This window comes from Anguilla anguilla, chromosome 10 (genome assembly GCF_013347855.1).
Source record: "Anguilla anguilla isolate fAngAng1 chromosome 10, fAngAng1.pri, whole genome shotgun sequence".
NCBI classification, from domain to species: Eukaryota; Metazoa; Chordata; class Actinopteri; order Anguilliformes; family Anguillidae; genus Anguilla; species Anguilla anguilla.
Genome location: NC_049210.1, coordinates 3,755,006 through 3,775,349, shown reverse-complemented (window position 1 = coordinate 3,775,349; position 20,344 = coordinate 3,755,006). Strand labels below are relative to the sequence as shown.

The 20,344-nt window shown below is 45.6% G+C and overlaps 1 protein-coding gene across 2 annotated transcripts; it reads right to left on the bottom strand.

Moving 5' to 3' along the window:
* Positions 1-1,995: 1,995 nt before the first annotated feature.
* svopa (SV2 related protein a) lies at positions 1,996-20,233 on the bottom strand. 2 transcript variants are annotated; one of them, XM_035379318.1, is made up of 16 exons: positions 19,954-20,233; positions 9,888-10,048; positions 9,392-9,477; positions 8,630-8,728; positions 7,789-7,860; positions 7,348-7,472; positions 6,464-6,527; positions 5,764-5,889; positions 5,284-5,412; positions 4,693-4,766; positions 4,403-4,479; positions 3,934-4,038; positions 3,507-3,618; positions 3,051-3,132; positions 2,593-2,682; positions 1,996-2,232 (listed from the first exon to the last, which is right to left on the bottom strand). In XM_035379318.1, the coding sequence occupies exons 1-16, from the start codon at positions 20,136-20,138 to the stop codon at positions 2,023-2,025; spliced, it is 1,797 nt and encodes a 598-aa protein (XP_035235209.1). In that variant the 5' UTR covers positions 20,139-20,233; the 3' UTR covers positions 1,996-2,022. The 2 variants fall into 2 exon arrangements, with proteins under 2 accessions (XP_035235209.1, XP_035235210.1); XM_035379319.1 differs by lacking the exon at positions 19,954-20,233 and adding an exon at positions 17,756-17,945.
* Positions 20,234-20,344: the final 111 nt, after the last annotated feature.

The window sequence follows — 20,344 nt, the reverse complement described above, 5'->3', positions numbered from 1 at the left end:
CCTTAGGCCGGTACCGTCCCGTACCGACCGGTACCGGGACGATACAAATCGTTTCTTCTTACATTAACAGTACACTTGTTGATTATGAATAGATTATAAAAGAATGGCGTTCTGTAACTCCTTGGTGATGTTACTTTCTTGTATGAGACTAGCACTGACCTTCTCCACCTCCAAGTCCCTCTGGATAAGAGTGTCTGCTAAGTGATTGTAATGTCGTAAATGTTGTTATATGTCCTATAGTGAAAGTATAATGAAAATAATATTTTCTTAACAGCTTCGTGTATATTTAATTTATATTGAGATTTGAAAGCCTTATAGAGCAATAAATAATCTCGGCCTTCCCAGTCCAATGTTGATTCTTTAATTTTTTTTTTTTTTTTGTTTTAAACATAATTCATTGTATCATACACATTTACATCAAGTGCATTGGCAAGAATCTGTGTACAGACACTTAATGCGGCACTAAATTTGCAAAGGCAGGCATGTAGGAGACGGCTTGTACAACAAGTGCAGGGTTTTTCCACATCACCGTTTTTGACTCAGTACTGGGGAAGGGGACAAAAGCCCTCCTGGAAAAAAAAAAAAACAGAACGAAAAAAACAAAAAAGACAACAACCAAACACCCCAGATAGTGGTATTATTTTTTCGAAAACAAAAATGGTTTCTGTGCGTGGAAAGAAAAACCCGTCCCATCTACCACCGCGTGTCTTTCTGGTCCAGCTTCGTAAAATGTGTTGAGAACAGCGTGACGTTTGTGTAAAGTTTGCTGGCGTGTGAAGTGCCCTGACTTGACGGCGTGACTGACGTTGGCTAGTATTTACTGTTTACCTCAAGCGGGGCTATACTGTACAAGACTGAGGCGCGAGCCCCAGGGGGTCTCCGGGTAACGTGGAGCGATAACACGGGGTCAGGTAAAATACGATCCTCTCATTCCAAAGACCCGTCCCCTTTTAAGATGGAGTCTTAAGCTGCTTGGCTGCGGTCGCCCCTCCCCCTCTGTGGTCCGATGAAGAGATTCTCGGCGCTGCGTTTCACAACGACGTGCGCGAACGCTGTCATTCGAGCGCGACGGCTGTTAATTATACTCTGGGGGTTAAAGGTCGGCACCGAAAGCTAGCCTGCACAGAGCCCCATATTCATGTCGTGTCGGTAATTGGTTCGTGGAAAGATGCAAGATGGGGGGCCTGCTTTGCAGCAGTGTACGCTTCGATGGCACCCAGTTTGTCATCACTATGGTTTCGGCTGAACCTAATGTTGCGTTTTGATTATGGATTAAATGTATTTATTTTACGCAAAAACCAGAGAGGTCCGAGACACTGGGCTACCTTGACGGATAAATGATGTGTACTTGGAGGTCTCGTCTGCTAATAATACTGGTTTCTTCGAGGTTGCCTAGCTACAAGGGTAGCTCGTAAGGAAACGGGTCCCGATTAGTGCAGGAGTTCTCGTGGTGGAGCGAATCGGCCCTGTCCGTGTCTCCCTCTCTTTCGGGGGGCCTTTTCGAGCGTCCCTAAGAGGGGCCGTGAGGGACTCACAGCCCAAAATGGACGCTCCCACTTACCCACCTCTGCCCCCAGGTGCCCCCCCCCCCCAGCACTTCTTTCTGGAGAGATGGCGAGAGACTTGGGAGCATGTGGACCCGGGGCAGAGTTGTTTCTGACCAAATACAGTAGGCGAAGTGATGATTAGCAATAATAGTCGGCGATGATTGTGAAATCTCCCCAGTGCCTATGTACAGAAGGGAGGGGGGTGGGGGGGTGGGGGTGAGATTTCACCTGTTGGGACACTGAGGAGGGGGGGTAAGTGTGCCTCTGGCTCCTTTCCACCTAATACCCACCCCCAATATCCCCCCCCCCCCCCCCAGCCCCCTCCCTCAACACCCAGTCCTTTTCCCTCTCCACCTTCCACACTCACACACCTCAGTCCCATTTGTTTCCAGTACCCCCTGCCCCACCCCACCCCGTCCCGCCTCAGCCCGACCCGGGGGGGGGGGGGTTCGGGGGGGGGGCGGGGCGCCCCCGCTCAGTCCTGCGACCCGGAGCTGGAGTGCGGGATGCCCCCGGGGCTGTGGGCGGCCCTGCCGATCATCTCCTGGCCCCACTCGCGGTGGCTGGACTCCTGCAGGCCCCGCCCGGTGGTCTCTATGGGCAGCGCGCAGGAGGCGATGGCCGCCAGGAGGCAGCAGCAGCAGTACACCGACAGGGTCAGGTACACGGAGGACTCCAGCATCACCTGAGCGCACGGCAACACGGGGGCGTCCAGTCATCGCTGAGTGTTCGAAAAAATAGTGCTATATACATGCAATCACTCATTCATTCATTCGTTCATCCATTCATCCATTCATTCATCCATGTTAACCTTTATAAATTCGCTGCCTTGCCTCCTAGCCTCCCGTCATATTCACTGTCTTGCCTCCTAGTTTGACTTAGCATTACTCTCTGACCTAGCCTATGCTCACTGTGTGAACTGGACTTAATGTGTCCATGGGTATGAATCTACAATAAGTGTAGGGATGCAGCTGTATGATGTGTGTGCTACTTTCTGAGCGCTTCTTGGGGGAGTGAATGGGCAGGTAAGTCACGTGACCCTTACCTGTGCAACGAAGGGGGTGATGAGCGCGCCGACTCTGGCCATGCCGCTGCTGGTCCCCAGGCCCAGAGCTCTGTTCGCCGTCGGGTACACCTGAGGAGGGGGAGGGAACCTGGAACTCTGAACCTGGACGTGCATCACACGCTCTCGCTTATTTAATACCTCACCAAAAAGAGATTCAGCTGCCAACTGCAGAGTTGTACTGTACTTTTGGGTCCACACAATGAGCAGCAAAGAACTGTGGGTAATGAGCTGATGTTCAACAGGGGGAGGGGCCACAGAAGAACTAATGGTAGAACTACCAGCACAATGAGTGGGCTTTTTTTTAAATGACCGCAGTTATAAAACCAAACTTTGACCAAGTTTTCAAATTAGCAGCAGGGAAAATAGCATTTTTTTCTTTTTGTGGTACATCAACTTGAAAAGAAGCCGCGTTTGACGACCGCAGCCGACGCTCTCACCTCGGGGGTGTACACGTAAGCGGCCTGGAAGCCTCCGGCGATGAAGGCCCTGGCGATGAATATCAGGACCGTCAGGGTCGTCCTGGAGGTGAGAGAACACGTGTCCACGTCACGCCCACTGCCTCTCATGACGGACAAGTCCAGCTGTGGAGTCTATAAAGGTCTAGTTAGCCGTCCCTTTCAGTCAGCATGGAATGCAGGGCGCATGGAATTCACACAAGTGGACTGTCCAGATGAGTTTCAGTCAGTGTTCTGGAACTTCCGGGTTACCAGGAGTGATTGTTACATCACCATTAGAATGTTCAGTTGAGAACATTCTAATACATGTTTAAGATTAAGAGATTAACATTGCTACTGCTGCCTTGGAGTTCCAGAGTTACCACCTTTTTCCTCAGTCCCAGACGCAGTGCACTAGTCCCCCCCCCCCCCCCACCCCATTGACTCAGGGCCCCTCACCTCCCCACGCAGGCGTAGAGTGGCACCAGGCACAGGGAGAACACGGTGAAGCAGAGCGCCATGGTCTTCCTCCTCCCGAGGCGATCGATCGCCCACAGCGTCACCAGCAGGCCTGGAGGAAGCACCCGCCCACAGCCCGTCTCAATTCAGCCACGTTTAAGACAACGCTCCCATAGCCTTGCGTTTTCACGGTTCACCCATGCAGGTTATATGAAAACAATAAGCACCCTCTCGCCCTATCACAATGCAGTATTTAACCTAGCCCTGGTACAACCGTAGATCTTTTCCTTGTGCATTATGGGAATGCTGCTCCCATGTTGCATTGCATTACTTAGCAGGCTCTTATCCAGTGCGTCCGCTACATTACGCACACTCAGATTCTACCTGGATTGGAACACCCAGTCGGCCGGCAGGCAGTAGCGCTCACCTGGGAACTCAGACAGGGTGGTCCACAGCAGGTCTTTGTAGTCGTCGGACGTCAGGTACTTGCACTCCAGGCTACACTTTGGGTCCATCTGCCTCCCCTTGGACACTGGAGGGGTGATGTCATACCCAGTTATAACAGACAGTTTTAGTGCCCATCTTAGTCATAATCTTTCATATTTACAAATGATGCACTCTGCACAAATTTTTTTTTTTCAATGCAAGTTAAAAATAGCACAGCAAGTCATTGCAAAAGGTTTTTTTTTTTACCAACCTACTGTAGTGCAAAGAAGGAAGATGAGATGGGGGGTGGGGAGGAGGGGTGGAGGTGTGGGGGGGGAGCGGGGGTGGAGGTGTTGGGGGAGCGGGGGTGGGTGGGGGAGCGGGGGTGGACGGGGGGGTGGACGGTGGTTGCCAGATTGTGCTCCGCACTAAAAGCCGCGAGGATGAGATTGAAGTGTGAGAGAGCTCACCTCCGCACGCTCCCCCCTCCTGGAAGAGCTCAGTGGTCAGCAGCACCAGGCCGTAGTAGGAGAAGGCGTTGGAGAACCTGCGGCGGACACACAGCAACGAGCTCACTTCCTGTACGCAGCTTTCCGGCAGGAAGTGCATGCCATTCCTTGACCATTGATTTACATGATTGGAAATAGACTGGGTGCAAGTAACCGCACACTTAATGTTTTAACATCAATCATTACTTATGAATTTGGGGGTGTAATTCAGTGCTCTGGGGGTGTGTAGTGTCTGCGTCCACATCTCTCACCAGATGAACCAGAGCAGAACTGTGGTCCAGCGAAAGTGCGGAGAAAAAAGGTCCTGGATTTTCCCACGTTCCTCCTGAAACTCAGCAATTACAGTCTCTGTAGCACACATCCACAGCACAAATGAAGCTACACGCGTTGCATTCAGTTCAGTAATACTGAGTAAAGGAACGTGATTGGTTCTACATTCTGTACCTGACATATGCATATATTTTATTGTATGTATGTTTTTTTTTTTTCCACCCATAATTTAATAGGGCGTGACTGGCAAGTGTCCATTGCAGGCACTCTCACACTAAATAACATCACGATGATGTCATCCATGCTAACATCACCATGTGATACGGAGGGCTTATGATGATTGGTCAGGACATTACATTACATCATTAAAATTGGTTCTGCTGCACAGAGGAGACATTTTGGTGCACAGTGGAGACATTTTGGTGCACAGAGGAGACATTCTGCTGCACAGTGGAGACATTTAGGGGGAAAGAGGAGACATTTTGGTGCACAGAGGAGACATTTTGGTGCACAGTGGAGACATTTTGCTGCACAGAGGAGACATTTTGGTGCACAGAGGAGACGGGCCGTACCTGCTTGGCAGCGATGAGTTTCCCCAGCGGCATGGGAACGCCGTTCTCCACGGCGATGCGCTTGAGCGTGGCGAGCGCCTTCGCCTGGTTTCCTGTCAGCACGTCGTAGCGGGCGCTCTCCGGCAGCCACTGCACCAGACACACACACACACACGCACACACGCATACACGCATACACACACGAATACACACACACACACACACACACACACACGCACGCACATACACACACACACACACACACACATACACACACACACACGCGTACACACACACACACACACACGCATACACACACACATACACACACACACACACACACACACACGCATACACACACACATACACACACACAAAAACGGACACACACACACACATATCATATGCTTATTACACAGCGCCCTTACACAGGAGGCAGAGCCCTGTGCACAGGGCGAATCTTAGGGTGGACGGGGTGGCACTGTGACTGGCGCTACTTACAAAACACAGGATGGCAAAGATGAAGAGGGGGATGGTGGAGAGTCCCAGCAGCCAGCGCCAGCCTAGGGTTGGCATCACCAGGATGGCAAGCAGGACCTCGAACACGGTGCCCACCGCCCAGAATATCTGCGCGGGAGCACATCAGCGCAGACGGGGCACAGTGATTAGACGGAGGGATACTGGAGCAGACATGTCGACACTGCCGCTGACCCTGCTCACTCCGAGCAAGGGATTATAATTGTGTTCAATGCTAAACGATTCGCTCAGTCACTGGGAATAGAAACTCTTACGTAGCGCTTGCATCCTGATCTTGGCTCGGTCATTTTTAAATCATATCTCTTGTAATCATACCTCACTTCTCGATTAATACATAGCCATAGCTTTACGGACTTAGCCCTAAAACTTAGTCAAAGATTTACTGTGTGTGAACTCGACTTGATGTTCACGGTTATGGATAGCTGTTACTTTATGACAGAATTGCACCTTACTTGACCTGTGTTTGTATTGGTTCCAGTGACCTTTGGTATGCACTTATTTGTACACCGCTTTGGATAAAAGCGTCTGCCATATCAAATGCAATATAATGTAATGTATTATTGATTTTTTTCTTGCCTCTGCTAATTTAAATTTAAAGACACAACAGCACAAGGAGTCTGTATAAGGCCCACACCGGCTGGAATGAACAGGAGAGACACTGTACCTCGATCAGCAGAATGCATGTGGCTCTGGACCTCATGGGGAGGAACTCCGCATACAGCGTCACCCTGGTAAGGAGGAACAAATCCCACAATGCATCTGTACATGACTACAAACTGCAGGCCACACTGTACAGCTGGACAGTTTGTGTCCAATCAGAGTAGAGACAAAATGGTGCCATAGGACAGCTAAAGCAGCATTAAAGTAGTGGTCTCTGGAGGACCTGTGGCCCACTTAGACCCATCCTTCCACCCTTCAGCCCAGCTATGATCAGTCACTGTGGACTCCCAGACACAGCTGGCGAATAACAAGGTCAGTGCTCCAACCTGCTACAACTGAGCACAGACAATGCTACAGAAAACCATCATTACTATCTCTAACAGGAAAGGATGGAAAATAGTGATAAAAACAAGAGTTTTGCATTGGGTGATGAGTGTGCCTGGTTATGAGATGTGTGCTGGGTCATGAGTGTATTGGGTTATGAGATGTGTGCTGGGTTATGAGATGTGTGTTGAGTTATGAGAAGTGTGCTGGGTTATGAGATGTGTTGTGGTATGAGGTGTGTGCTGGGTTATGAGTGTGCTGGGTTATGAGGTGTGTGTTGAGTTATGAGATGTGTGCTGGGTTGTGAGATGTGTGTTAAGTTATGAGGTGTGTGCTGGGTTATGAGATGTGTGTTAAGTTATGAGATGTGTGCTGGGTTATGAGGTGTGTGCTGGGTTATGAGATGTGTGTTAAGTTATGAGATGTGTGCTGGGTGAGATGTGTGCTGGGTTATGGGGCGTGTGCTGGGTGAGATGTGTGCTGGGTTATGAGATGTGTGCTGGGTTATGGGGTGTGTGCTGGGTTATGAGATGTGCGCTGGGTTATGGGGCTGGGTTATCTTACGACTGTGGGGCTCCTCCGATGCCGAATCCCACGAGGGCTCGGAGGAAGAGGATCCAGGAGTACACCGGGGCGAAGGCACTGAGCAGGCCGTAGAACATGGTCCACAGCACGCTCAGCTTCAGGCCCTGCCAATCACACGCGTAACCATAGGAACAGGTTAGAATCACAGGGTTCTACCAGCAGGAAGTTCTCAGATGACAAGATTCAGAACTTTCAAGTCCCATATCAATGCATTGTTTTGTATTGCACCCAATATTATCTGAAATTCCCAGTGTGGGTGCAGGTTCTTGCTTTAGCCCAAGCACTACGACACCAGATTCAACGAATGAACTAATCATGGTTTTCAAATCAAGCTCTTGAAGAGTAGATTCAGGTGTCCTATGGCTTGGCTAAAGAAATGAAATACCTGCGCTAAACTCGTTTCCAGACTGACAAACTCACCGTTTTCCGGCCGTACTTGTCCGATATGTTCCCCCAGAGCGAGGAGCTGATCATCATCCCGATGAAGACCACCTGTGGGGGGGGGGGGGGGGACCACGGAAATGAGACCTCACAGCTGCCAGCGCCTCGGACAGTGAGGCCAGACGAGAGAGCGCTAATGGCGGGGGTAGGGTCGTGCCACTTTCACAAGAATGAAACGCTGCATTCAACCCCAAGCAAGGCGGTGACCACACATGAGAAGAATCAAGTGCCGCCAGTCGTTGAAACTTGACGTCATGCAAGCTAGTCTGTAGGTAATCAGAGCACTAATTTAGTCAGGAAAATGGCGAGCATTGTTGGGGCTGAATGGCCTGTTCTCGTCATTATGTTATGTTAAGGTATGTAATGTCATCCATCCAGGAAAGCCGTTGGTTTGGAAAACTGTAACGAGTAGCAATAGTAGAAGGTTGTCTGCAGTAAAAGGCTAAATTATGATGAACTTGCTTTGCGAAACCCAAAAATCCTGGGTTTATCCCATGGTGTTCTTCCATGCTTACATCTACACCCGCTTCATACAAAGCTGTGATGTGACTGGACGCGCTATGAAAGCTCACCTTCGAACAAGGTCAAAGTTCAAACGTTCAAAGACTTTGAGGATCAACTCAAACTGGCACCAGTTTTGAGCTGTGCACTATGCACAGTCGGACGTCAGCACTCCCTCCCTCCATAGGAATTTAATGGTGCCGAGCGTTGTGATGCTGATCGTGTGTAAGCAGCTTTAGGGTTAGGGTTAGGGGTAGGGGTTGGGGTAGGGGGAGGGACAGGGGTAGGGGTAGGGGTGGGGGTGGGTACGGTACAGTACCGATGTGAGCAGGGCCACCTCCCAGCTGGGGAGCCTCCATTCACAGTGCAGCTGAGGGGCCAGGATGCTGAGGATCATCATCTCCATGGCGTCAGCCATCTGGGGGGTGGGTGGGGGGGGGGGCGAAGAGAAGAGAAAGAGGGAAGAAAGAGTGTGAGGAGAAAGACAAAAAGTCAGAAAGGGGGGGAGAGGGAGAGAGAGCGAGAGAAAAAGAGAGAGAGAGGGTGAGGAGACAAAGACAAAGAGTGACAGAAAGTGTCAGAAAGAGTGGGGAGATAGAGGAAGAAAGAGAAAAACAAAATTATTACTAGGCAGGTTCCCCTGAGCTGGTGGGTCTACGCTGAGATTGTTTTCTATCCACAGACACAGTGTGTGACGTTATCCTGCACTCCTGTGCACTGCCAGTGTGACGCAGGGTAGGTTCAGATGATGTAACCATAGTCCTTTAACAGAAATCGCATTGGAAAAATCAGCGCCAGTGGTTCTCAACCCCGTTCCTGGAGATCTACCGTCCTGTAGGTTTTCACTCCAAACCCGATGAAGCCACGCCCCATTCAGCAGCCAGTGATCTTGTTGAGTTGGTAATTAGCAGAATCAGCGGTGCCAAATTCGGGTTGAAATGAAGACCTGCAGGACGGTAGGTCTCCAGGGACAGGGCTGGGAACCGGCGATTTGGGCTCGATTTGAGCCTTGAAAAGACGGCTGCGTGTCAAAGCAGATACGTATTTGACCCAGACTCTGTGGCCAGCTGCTGATCCTCACCCAGGACAGCCCGGTGAGAATGGAGAGCTTCCACTGGAACTTCCCGAAGCCGATGGCCTCCACCGCGTCCTCCACCATGAAGGTGTCTGGGAAGAGAGAGAGAGGAAAGCCTTCCGTCATCCAGCGTCCCACGTTCCATCGCGCAGTCAACTGAACGGGGCACAATCCTCAAGGCCTCTGATTGGGTGTTCAGGTAAATACAGAGCCTTCCTGAACCCTGATTACAAATGCATGGTAGAATTTTACTGGCAAATTAAAGGAAGAAAGGGTTAGAGGGTTCAAAGTCATTGTTTGACCCTCCTCCAGAAGGGATGCTGAGGCACTAGGTGTTTCTGGATGGGTGTAACAGATGGAGACATCGACCATCTGTCACGCACATCAACCACTGTAGACTCGCTGATCTCTCTGTCTCTACTGGTGGTCTTCCGGGCCAAGATAACTGCCCCTTTAGTAAATCGCTTTGACTAAAAAAGGCGTCCAGTAAATGTTGGGGTACCATCGGTGGGGTTGGCGAACTCCCTGGGAACGGTGGTGCCATCGCCCAGCTCTACCGACTCCATGTCCGTCCGGACGCCCTCGATCTGGACCTCGTGCTCCCTGCACCCCCCATCGTCTTCGGAACGTGTGCTCTCACCCGTGCGACGGAACTTGACCACCCTGAAGGGGTTAAAAAAAAAACAAATAAAAAAATTAAAAAAACTGTTCAAATCCACATCTGTGGGTCTGGCAAATCCACACCAACGTCCGTCTCTTTTGAAATCCAAGCTGCATTAATAAACTCTTGCTTGGTATTCTGGTTTTAGCTGGGAACTGAAGCCTTCTCTCCAGGCTTACACAAATTTAGCATTGGGCAACACAAAGCTGAGTTGGCCTTTAATACGCTCACAGAGGTGCCTCTCCTGACCCAATAAAAAAAAAAACTCCCCAAGCCTGCCCTGAATCAATATCTTTGGGGGAATGAGCTATTGTGGGTACAGAACCGATTTTGGTCGAAGGAGAAAGGCTGTTGCCTAGGTGATGTACGAGCCTCCTGCCTGTGTCATTGTTTTATTGGCATAAATGGGATGCAGAAATTCTCAGTGCACAACATATACCAGGCAAATGGATGACAGAATAGACCTGGAGTACACATTTCATTTGAAATACTGTATATGTCGACTGCAATAGGAGGTTGGCAACTTAATGAAGCACACACAAACCTTATGGGTAAGGTGATGTTCAAAATACATTTTCCTAAATGAATTTTAAATTTATCACATGAAAATGAAAGCTCAGCTATACGTCTTCCTGCAGTAAATGGTGGGAAAGAGAGTAATATGTCACTTTAAATTATTCGTTTTTGAGTTCATGTGACTATGCCGGTAATGTATTAGGCCTACCAATTTTTCCATCGACAGCTATATTGTTCCTTATGGCACCTGCAACTGTGAGTTTTTCAGCAACAAGAAAATGAAACTAAGAGGGTAAAATGGCAAATTGTAAAGGCATAAATGCTTAACAAGGGCTAATTTAGGCCCTACACCCGAGCTAGGCTATGCCGTACAGTTAACACAGGCCACTTTGCAACTGAGGATTCGGTGCATAATCAAGATTGTGAGTCTTTTGCCGTCCTGATGCTGAAGCACAGGAAGGGACCCTCAGCAGCAGCACCACAGACCAGCAGAGTCACCATCTCCCACCATCTCCCACCATCTCCCACCGCAGAGCGAAGACCTGTCACTTCAGGGAGCACTCGGGCTGAGCACTTAGCTAGCCTGCACTCACCCTCAGTAAAACTACAAACGTCCATAAACCCGTACTTACTCCGCCCTGATTGCAAAAGAAAAGAAAAAAAAGAACAAAAAAAAAAAACTCCTAAGCACTGATTTTGTGGACATCGTTCCTTTTTTTCCTGTGGGTATAAGCACATGCGAGGTGACGTTCTCTGAAAACGAATGCGCGGCGACATGGAGAAAATCAGCGGCAGCACAGGCTGAGGGAAATGTCGATGACGAATTTCCACTCACGCGTCCCAGACACACGACCCGAGCTAGCCTGAGCCGCACATAGCCTCGCGCAGAGCTCACACTGCATACGCACCGCGCTTCATTACCAAACATAAGCACCGTGTTTCATTACATTACATTACATTCATTTGGCAGACGCTTTTATCCAAAGCGACGTACAAAAAAAAGTGCATTTCATGGTTGTAGACAACTGCTAAACGCGGGTTCAGTTAGGTACAATATTTATTTTGTACAGCTATTTCTAGCCGAGAACAGTGATCACTATTCTGGCCTAACATCTACAAAGCCAACTAGGCAGAAGAATAAACATGGCCTTTCTTACGGTTAAGAATTTCTTATCATGGCCTTTATTTACGGTGATTTGTATTTTTATGTATTTATTGTATTTGCTTAATTTTTCTGATCATTGTTCATATTCATAACATACATTTTTAAAGAGGGGTTAGGCTTATGCTTACACACCAACATACTGGAAAATTCTTGACTGGCAAAGTCATTCACCCAATTCATTCATCTAAATCCAATCGAACATGCCTTTCATATGCTAAAGAGAAAACTTCATCCCCTGAAACGAAGCAGGCGCTGAAGATAGGTGCAGTACAGGCCTGGCACAGCATCACCAGAGAAGAGACTTAACACCAGCTGATGTCTATGGGCCCAGACTTTAAGCATTCATTGCATTCAGAAGATATGTGCAAAGTAGGCTACTAAACAACATACAACACCATAATGTTTGCAACATAACATTAGTATGTCCCAAACATTATGGTGCCCCGAAATGGGGCGCTATGTATAAAAAGTGCTGTACCTTCTTCATGTTGAAACCAAAATGTATAAAAATACCTTTTAATAAAAGCTGAGAATGCGCACTATAACCACATGTGAATTGTTTGGTAACAAAATCTAAAATCGCACAGAACAGAGCCAAATCAAGAATAAAAAATACATCTTTGTCCCAAACATTATGGAGCTCATTATTCATACATATGAAATGTAGGGCTGCTTCCAGGCTGAGATCGCCCACAACTGACATATACCGTTAGGCCCAATTACAATACCCCCCCGTGCCAAAAGCCAGTTCACAAATCCGTCATCTGCATACGAATTAATAAAATATTCAATTCATGATACGTTCGTTTTTTTCTATGTAATTGGGCCAGTGTCCGTCTCCCTGAGGTTAAAAGAACAGCAAGCGGGTGAGCTTTGCATCAGAGGCTCCGTGTAAGCGACCATTGATGACCTAATGACTATAATCAAGAGTGTTTATTTCAAGAGCTCGACTGACTGCAGCTGAACGCTCTTAGCTGAACGGTGTAATTAGCCAAAGGAACGCGTTCAGTCCCTCCCAGTAATGTAGCATTTACTGAAATTCAGTAGCAATGGGTCCACCCCCCCGAACCGATTAGCATAAATGAGTGAAATGAAATCAAGTAAATGGACTGCATTTATATAGCGCTTTACAATTGATGCCTCTCATTCACCCACTCACACACACACACTCACACTCACGCACCAATGGTGAAAGGCTCCCATGCAAGGTACCAATCAGGTCGCTGGGAGCAATTAGGGGTTAGGTGTCTTGCTCAGGGACACTTCGACACGCCCCAGGGCGGGGTATCGAACCGGCAACCCTCTGACTGCCAGACAACTGCTCTTACCTCCTGAGCTATGTCGCACCCAACATCTCATGTTAATTTGCAAAGAGAAATGCTGCAATACTCCACAAACCAGATAATCTACTCTGGTCGAAGAGGGCACATAAAACAGTGGTTTTGTGATTTAAATGGCTTTTCTCAAGGCAAATGTTCAAGAAGAACCACATGTGAGAGCTTGTTGAAGAAAAGATAGAGATACAGAGATCTGGGTATATATATATATATATATATATATGTGTGTGTGTGTGTGTGTGTGTGTGTAACAAAAAATTTCTTCAGCGTACAAAATATGGCAAGTTACTCACACATACAAAGCACTGACTATACTGCAAGTCATTAATTAATACTGACGTTACAAGTATTGACATCAAAATGAGGCCAAGTTACAAAAAACTATATTGACTGTCTCCTAGCTCACACAAATTAAACCGACTCTATTCCAAAGCAAGGCCCTGCATTTTGTACGTCTTGTCATCTGAAGAGAATGCGGTCATTGAAACTTTATGTGTCACATCAAAGTGTCAAATAAATAAAAAAATTGCCTTATGGAAAAAGACATCATTTAAGTTAATGTTTTAATCGCTGTGGTTGTTTCTGTAGGAAACCCCAAAAACTCTCGGTGCTGTATAGGTATGAGGCACGCCACCCCCACCATGACGTAACTTGGCGGACGGCATACCTGACATCCCAATAAAATATATATCTGGAGATACTGAAAGTTAGAGCAAGCCCAGTGCCCTAACGACTATTGCAAAGGCATCTGAATTCCTCTTCCGGGGTGCCGCAGAACCTGAAAACCCAGCCCCAGCTGGGGTGGGAAATGACTTAGAGCTGACGCTGGAGAAACGTGCTGCATATTTTAAGGCCAGGGAGCTGTGGGCTAGCGCCCATCGTTTAGCCTCGTCCCCTTGAATCTGCTTCGTTTCACATGGTGACCGGGCACACCGCCAACTCGCTGCATTTCAGAAGCAGCAGCAACAACACTAATTGCAGCACTTCAGACATACATGCTGTCAGGGAAACGAGGATTATGTAAAATCTGCTTAAAAAGACGATTTCTGAATTCGGCGATTTTAACGGCTAACGGCACTCTGTTTAATGTTCGGCACTCTGAATACAGAATACAAGTGGCATCAACGGTTCAAAACCCCTCACTTATACAACGTGTAAAATTGATTTATTTAATTTAATTTAAAAATCATTATCAAAAATATCAATTATTAATTAAAACACCAAGTTCACTGATAGGCAGAGAAAACGTGTTGGGTCAGCCTTTATCAGAAATGTACAACTCATAACCAGATAAAAATGAAGAGATTTATTCAGTTACAAGAACAAGTATTCAATGTCTAATCTAAAGATGAAAGTTCAACTACCTTAAGAATGGAAAAATAGCTGGTAGACCACACTCTACTTAATTTAATTCATGTTCAAACAAACAATATGTTTCTAAAAGTTTTGGTCTCAGCCTTCATCAATACATTGAGGCCTAAACTTTTAGTATACAGATTATTTGAACGTGAACTAAATAAAACAGAATGCAGTCTACCAGCTATCTTTTTCAATCTCATTTGTTTTTGACAAAACACCATCTCCTTTGTGCGAAAACACTTTCACGGTTACTTCGACTACCTTCAGAGACGATTAATATTACAGACATGGAGACAAGTTTCAGTCACACACAAAAAAAAAGAAGGAATGAAAGAACATACCAAACCGGCACTTGTCTCTTTCGAGTTAACCCCATGAATGCGCTTAAGTTAAAAAAAAAAAACCCAACAGACAGCAAAATATTCCAAAGGAATACCAGGGATGAAATGTAGAATGACCTAAGTGCAAGACAGGTCCACATTTTATGTAGATGAGAGAAGAGAAGAGGCCCCCCCCCTCTTCTCCTGGCCCATGCATATCTAATTAATATTCAGGGCGGCGATCCGAGGAATACTTATTTCTTCCCTTTTATATAATATTATTGGTTCAGGTCACTCTACAATACATCATAGATTTTTCAAGTTACACTTGAAAAAAGAAATTAACCCTCTTTCATTGTGAGCATTATGGTGACATTAAATATTAAGATCTATCTGCAAGTGACAGTCTTGGCGATTGAGGGAATGTCCGTGAGCCACAATGCGGTGAAACTAGATCAGCCAATGATCAAGCCAGGTTACAAAGCCAGCAGTGACCCGATGGCTTCCATTTTATTCTGCTACGGCCTCACCCAGAATCTCCAAAACAGTGCCCATAGGTGTATTAAGAAATTTTAAGGTACGGAATCTTAAGAGTATGAGGTACGCCTGCATGAGGTTTCCCAGGCCGCCCCTGTTGACGAAACACACTCACGCACACACACACATACACACACACACACACACACACAGACACACACACACACACACACACAGACACACATTTACACCTTTAATGGCTCCCCCCCCCCAGTGCTTGCCTTCTGTATCTTATCTCTAGGCTGCTCTGGCCTAGACTTTACACAGGGTGAAACCAGGGTGGGGGGGGGTCGGGGGGGAGGTGGGGGTGGGCTGATTGCCTCAAAAGCAGCAGCTCCATGTTTTACGCCTGGGGACTAAGTTTTAACCCCAGCGACGTCCTACTTCAAATACCAGTGATTGCGGCTTGACTGGAAACTTGTCTCAGAACGAGCAGAGTCACGATGGGGAAGGCTTCATTTTCACAGTGGTTTCCCTCCGTTATCGCAGCGGTGCTGCTAACAATGTCCTCACTTGATGAAACAAACAAGGGAAATAGCATCGCCAACGGCGCCTCATCAGGGTGTACTTCCTGTCAGTTACTGTTAATATTGTCTCGCAGCTGCGAAACTGGGAGAGGAGACTGCGCCTCGCACGTTGTTCACAAACAGGCTGATGAAACCTGTTGCCGCCTTCTACTGCCACACCGCCCTCTCATAACTGTGAAGAGGTCTCCATTTTATCGATGAAAGTCAGAGGGCCGCTTTTTGTTGTTTTGTTGTTAAATTCAAAGCTGGCCCCTCATTTAGGCTAATAAAAAGCGAATCGGTTTTGTCTGAACACTAAATATTTTCCAATAACAATTTTTCCTGTGATTGTATTTCATCTTTACTAACAAGTTGACATAGAAATTCAACCTTAAAACTGAAAGTGAATCATCCCGAGAAACAGGCAATGAATATTTACCCCTCCTGCTACGTATGTTTGGGTCAGAATTGACCCGTATGAAACTTGACAACATCCTCAGGAGTGAGAGGACAACAGATCCCTGGCCTTTTGCCATCTTTTACATTATAATTCAGGACTGATACACAATGCATTTGTGATCTGGACTCCTGCAGTCAAATCTGACAACAACAAAAAAAACAAGCTGCGAATTTGTCCATTTATGGCAAGTCATCAAGACAAACAAAATACCTAGGAAGTGCACACATGCTAAAAAGAGGTAATCAAACCTAAATATATGCATCCTATATCTACCATGGCAAATATAATCAATAAGATACCACAGAAATGCTTTTTTGTTATGAAAATGAGTTGTGTGTCCTACAGTAAGGAAGATCTGTGAGGACTGTAAAGTATACAAAACTTGTCAATCTCAAGTAAGATTAGATAACTGATTAGGTAGCAAGGTAAACCACAACTGGAAGATAAAATACCTATTACCTATTATGACCGTACCAGGTGAAAATTGGTCGGGGAACATGACTGATACAACGGATCCACAAGCATAACAGGAGGCTTAAGGGCTCTGCATGTATATTTCACAGGGAAACCGTGACTACTGTTTTTTTCTTCTTCTTCTTCTTCTTTTGAACAATCACCCGAAACTGCCGTTTGAAATACCACTATAATTAATCCGTATGGGTGCCAAGCATCATGCTGAAATTTAATAGAAAACAACGCGTATACAGTGGTAGAGATATCAAAGGTAGCAGCGGAGGTGTGCATGTACACCTATACCTACGTCACCTCAGGAAAAAAAAAAAAAAAAAGATAGATCAATCTGCAGTTCCAGTGACGCTAATCCATCACCGATAGCACCCGGTGCCGAGAGAATTTGCTTACTGCGTTTCCTGCCGAACGAACCTTTCACATGTCCACGTGGACCTGTCAAACACGCATCTAACCTTAACTCGCAGACACGGGCCAATAATACGGATAATTGAATGTAATTACCACGGGTATATATATACGGCAACTGTTACAGATAACGTTAGAATCGTTCAGTTAAAGTATTCGTATTCGGTTTTTTTTTTTTTTTTGCTCCAGAAATGTACGGAAATGAGAAACGCTGTGCCAGGTGCGATGGCTTATTATTTTCCTCCGACAAACCGAACGCAAAGCTAACCCAGCTCTATTGCTATGGGCCCGTCTTGAACAAAATGACATTAAAAAGTACCATTTACTTTCGTCTATTATATGGGTGTGACGTAACACGTCAGAGAGATTTATCAATGATCTTTACAAAATTATGATTAAATGATAATCGAACGGCAAAAACATTGTATGCATGCACATACACAGAAAAAAATATTATATATAGTAGTTGCAAACCCCTTATATCTCTAAGCGCACATATTAGCATCATGTTTCTTGCTATTATAACCTCTATAGGTAAGCAGTCTGTTTGGCAATAGGGCCCTGCGAGGAATTAACGAAAAACAAAATAAATACTAGCATGTTATAGTTGCTTTTGAGAATCACAACGCTTACGGGAGCTGCCTCAGCTGGAACAGATCATCGTCCATTGTGGTGCTGTTTCTCGGGTTGTCCAACGCTTTGTTTCATTGCCCTCACATTGTTGTGAAAACGAACCAGGGTTTCAGCACTACAGGCTTGCGGAAAGCGACTTGTTCTGATTATCAATGGTGATCGAGCCAAAGGAGGGGCGGTGTTACAATTTTTTGCTTCCCGTGTCGTATCAATGGTGACAAAAGCTAGGCGTGCTAATGCACTATATAGGGTAATATGCACTGACAAATGTTATGGCCAGACATGTAATATTGTAGGTACAAATAATTCTGTAAAAGCCGTCCTGTTGTACGTTTTTATTTATTATTTTTAAATTAATATACATAATATTCTGGCGGAAATACATAAGAATGGTTGTTTCATAAACTCTGGTTTTAAAGTAACTACAAATATGTTTATTACACAAATAATTAATTGATTAAAGCAATTATAAGCGTTCGATGTATGGGGGTCATATTACCTTTTCCAGATTTTTGCATCAGATTTTTGATTACATTGAATTTTTTGCAACGGAATTAAAAATAAATGAATAAATAAACACTTAATTCAAACAATAATGAAAATTGTAGGACACAAATTTACCAGATTTTCCAAGAGCAAAGCCAGATATTGAAGACTGAAGATAAATCCAAGTCCCGTTTGTAAAGGTGTTACATGTACGTGTGCAAATATGAAGCATCCGCTGTAAAAACTCTTGTCTGACTTCAAGTTGACATTTTATTCATTACTGTATTTAAAATGAAATGAATAAGGTATACAGCGGTGTTACCTGGGGCCTGACATGCTTCAGTCATGTAGTTGACTTCTCAATTTTGAACAGGCCAAAGAGAAGCCGGTAGGATTCGACCTAAGCATCTCAGTGTGCAGAGGTGGGTAACCCGGCTTCAAAGAGTAAAAAGACGGACCATGTATTTGCTCCATCACCATGCACTAAACCAGCTGATTCTAATTAGCATAACTCTTCAGCATGATAGGAGAACTAATTATTGTAATCAGCTGATTTAGTGCATGTTGGTGGAGCAAATACATGGTCAGTCTTTTTACTCTTTGAAGCTGGGTTACCCACCTCTGTCAGTGTGTGGGTAAATTATGTATGACAAATCTCACTCTCTCTCGCTCTCTCTTTATCTGTCTCACACACACACACTTGCTTCTAGTCATCCCTAAATAGTCCTTTGTCCTGGAAAGCCCGGCATAAGACGATGGGATGAAATGCTATTATGCTGCGTTGGGATTTAGCGTACTGAATTTAGCAGACCAAATGTAAGCGAAAAACAGCTGCTGACTAAGACTAATATCGCAAGATGAACAGAACATGGCATTGATAAAAATATGATTGAAGAAAATTTCATATGTTGGCATTGGAGTTGCTCTAATTGATTAGAACAAATTTACTCAACAACAAAAAAAGGAACTATTCCTGTAAATCCCCCCCCCCCCCCCCCCCCCCCATAAATAAATAAATAAATAAATAAATAAATAAAAGGTATTGGTGTATTTTATCTTTTTTTATATTAAACACACAGTGACATCACCTGGGGACCATATTCACTCAACACTGTATGAAGATTATATAACAAATCTATATTCACAAGGCCACAGTGGCCATGGATGTGAATGCTTTCGTACATTGTGTACAGGCTCTGGATGTGCTGACCCCAGCTTATTAAACTATAAATAAATCTAAAGATTTTTTTCTCATTGATGTGTTCTGAAAGACTCGGACAAGTAGATTAAGCTGCGCAAGAATGTTGCCTTTAAAAAAAAGAACTCCACTCACGCGCAATCCTGCAACTTTTCAGCAATGCGTGTTTAAATAATTAATACTGCCAGAACTGCACGCGCTGCCATCATTACATTTAGGCACGAGGTGGATTTATCTCGGAGAACAAAGATTAATAGTATTTTGAATGATATGAAATGATAAAAGCAGGTTTTTGAAAGTTCATACTGTATGGGAGCTTGCCGTGCCAAATGCATAATCAAATTCTCCAGCGTTGCACAGTTTACACACCTCATTTGCGTGCACTCAGCTTAGCAGTACTGTAGAAGAAAATGAGAATACATGCCCAGCGTTAAAAAATGTGTCAATTAAACGCGTTGCTTTGAGGCAACAAGGACAGCACTTGGCTCTCTTGTCTATCTGGTGGTAATATTACCTTAACAGTGTTAGAATCCAAAAGTTGGACCTGACAAGGAGGTCCGGTGACTTGTGATTAGGTATTTGGCCTCGGTCTTGAATCCGATGGTGCACTTTCCTGAAATCGTTTGTTCTTGAGTTGATCAAAAGTAGGTTAGCATAAACAGCGTGTAAGATATCCGTTTGAACATGTGTTGTAACCATAGTAACTTTGTAATTCACCAATGCTGCATGACGGCAGTGTTTTCAGACCTATGACACCATGTATATCCAGTCACACTGAGTTACAGCTACCCAAAAAACTAGGCGGGGTACAATGTTCACAAAAAATGTTAGTTAGTGCATTCAGCTAGGTAAGTTAAGCAGGGTCAGCCTATCTAGTGGTAACGTGGACGCTCACGCACGCCATC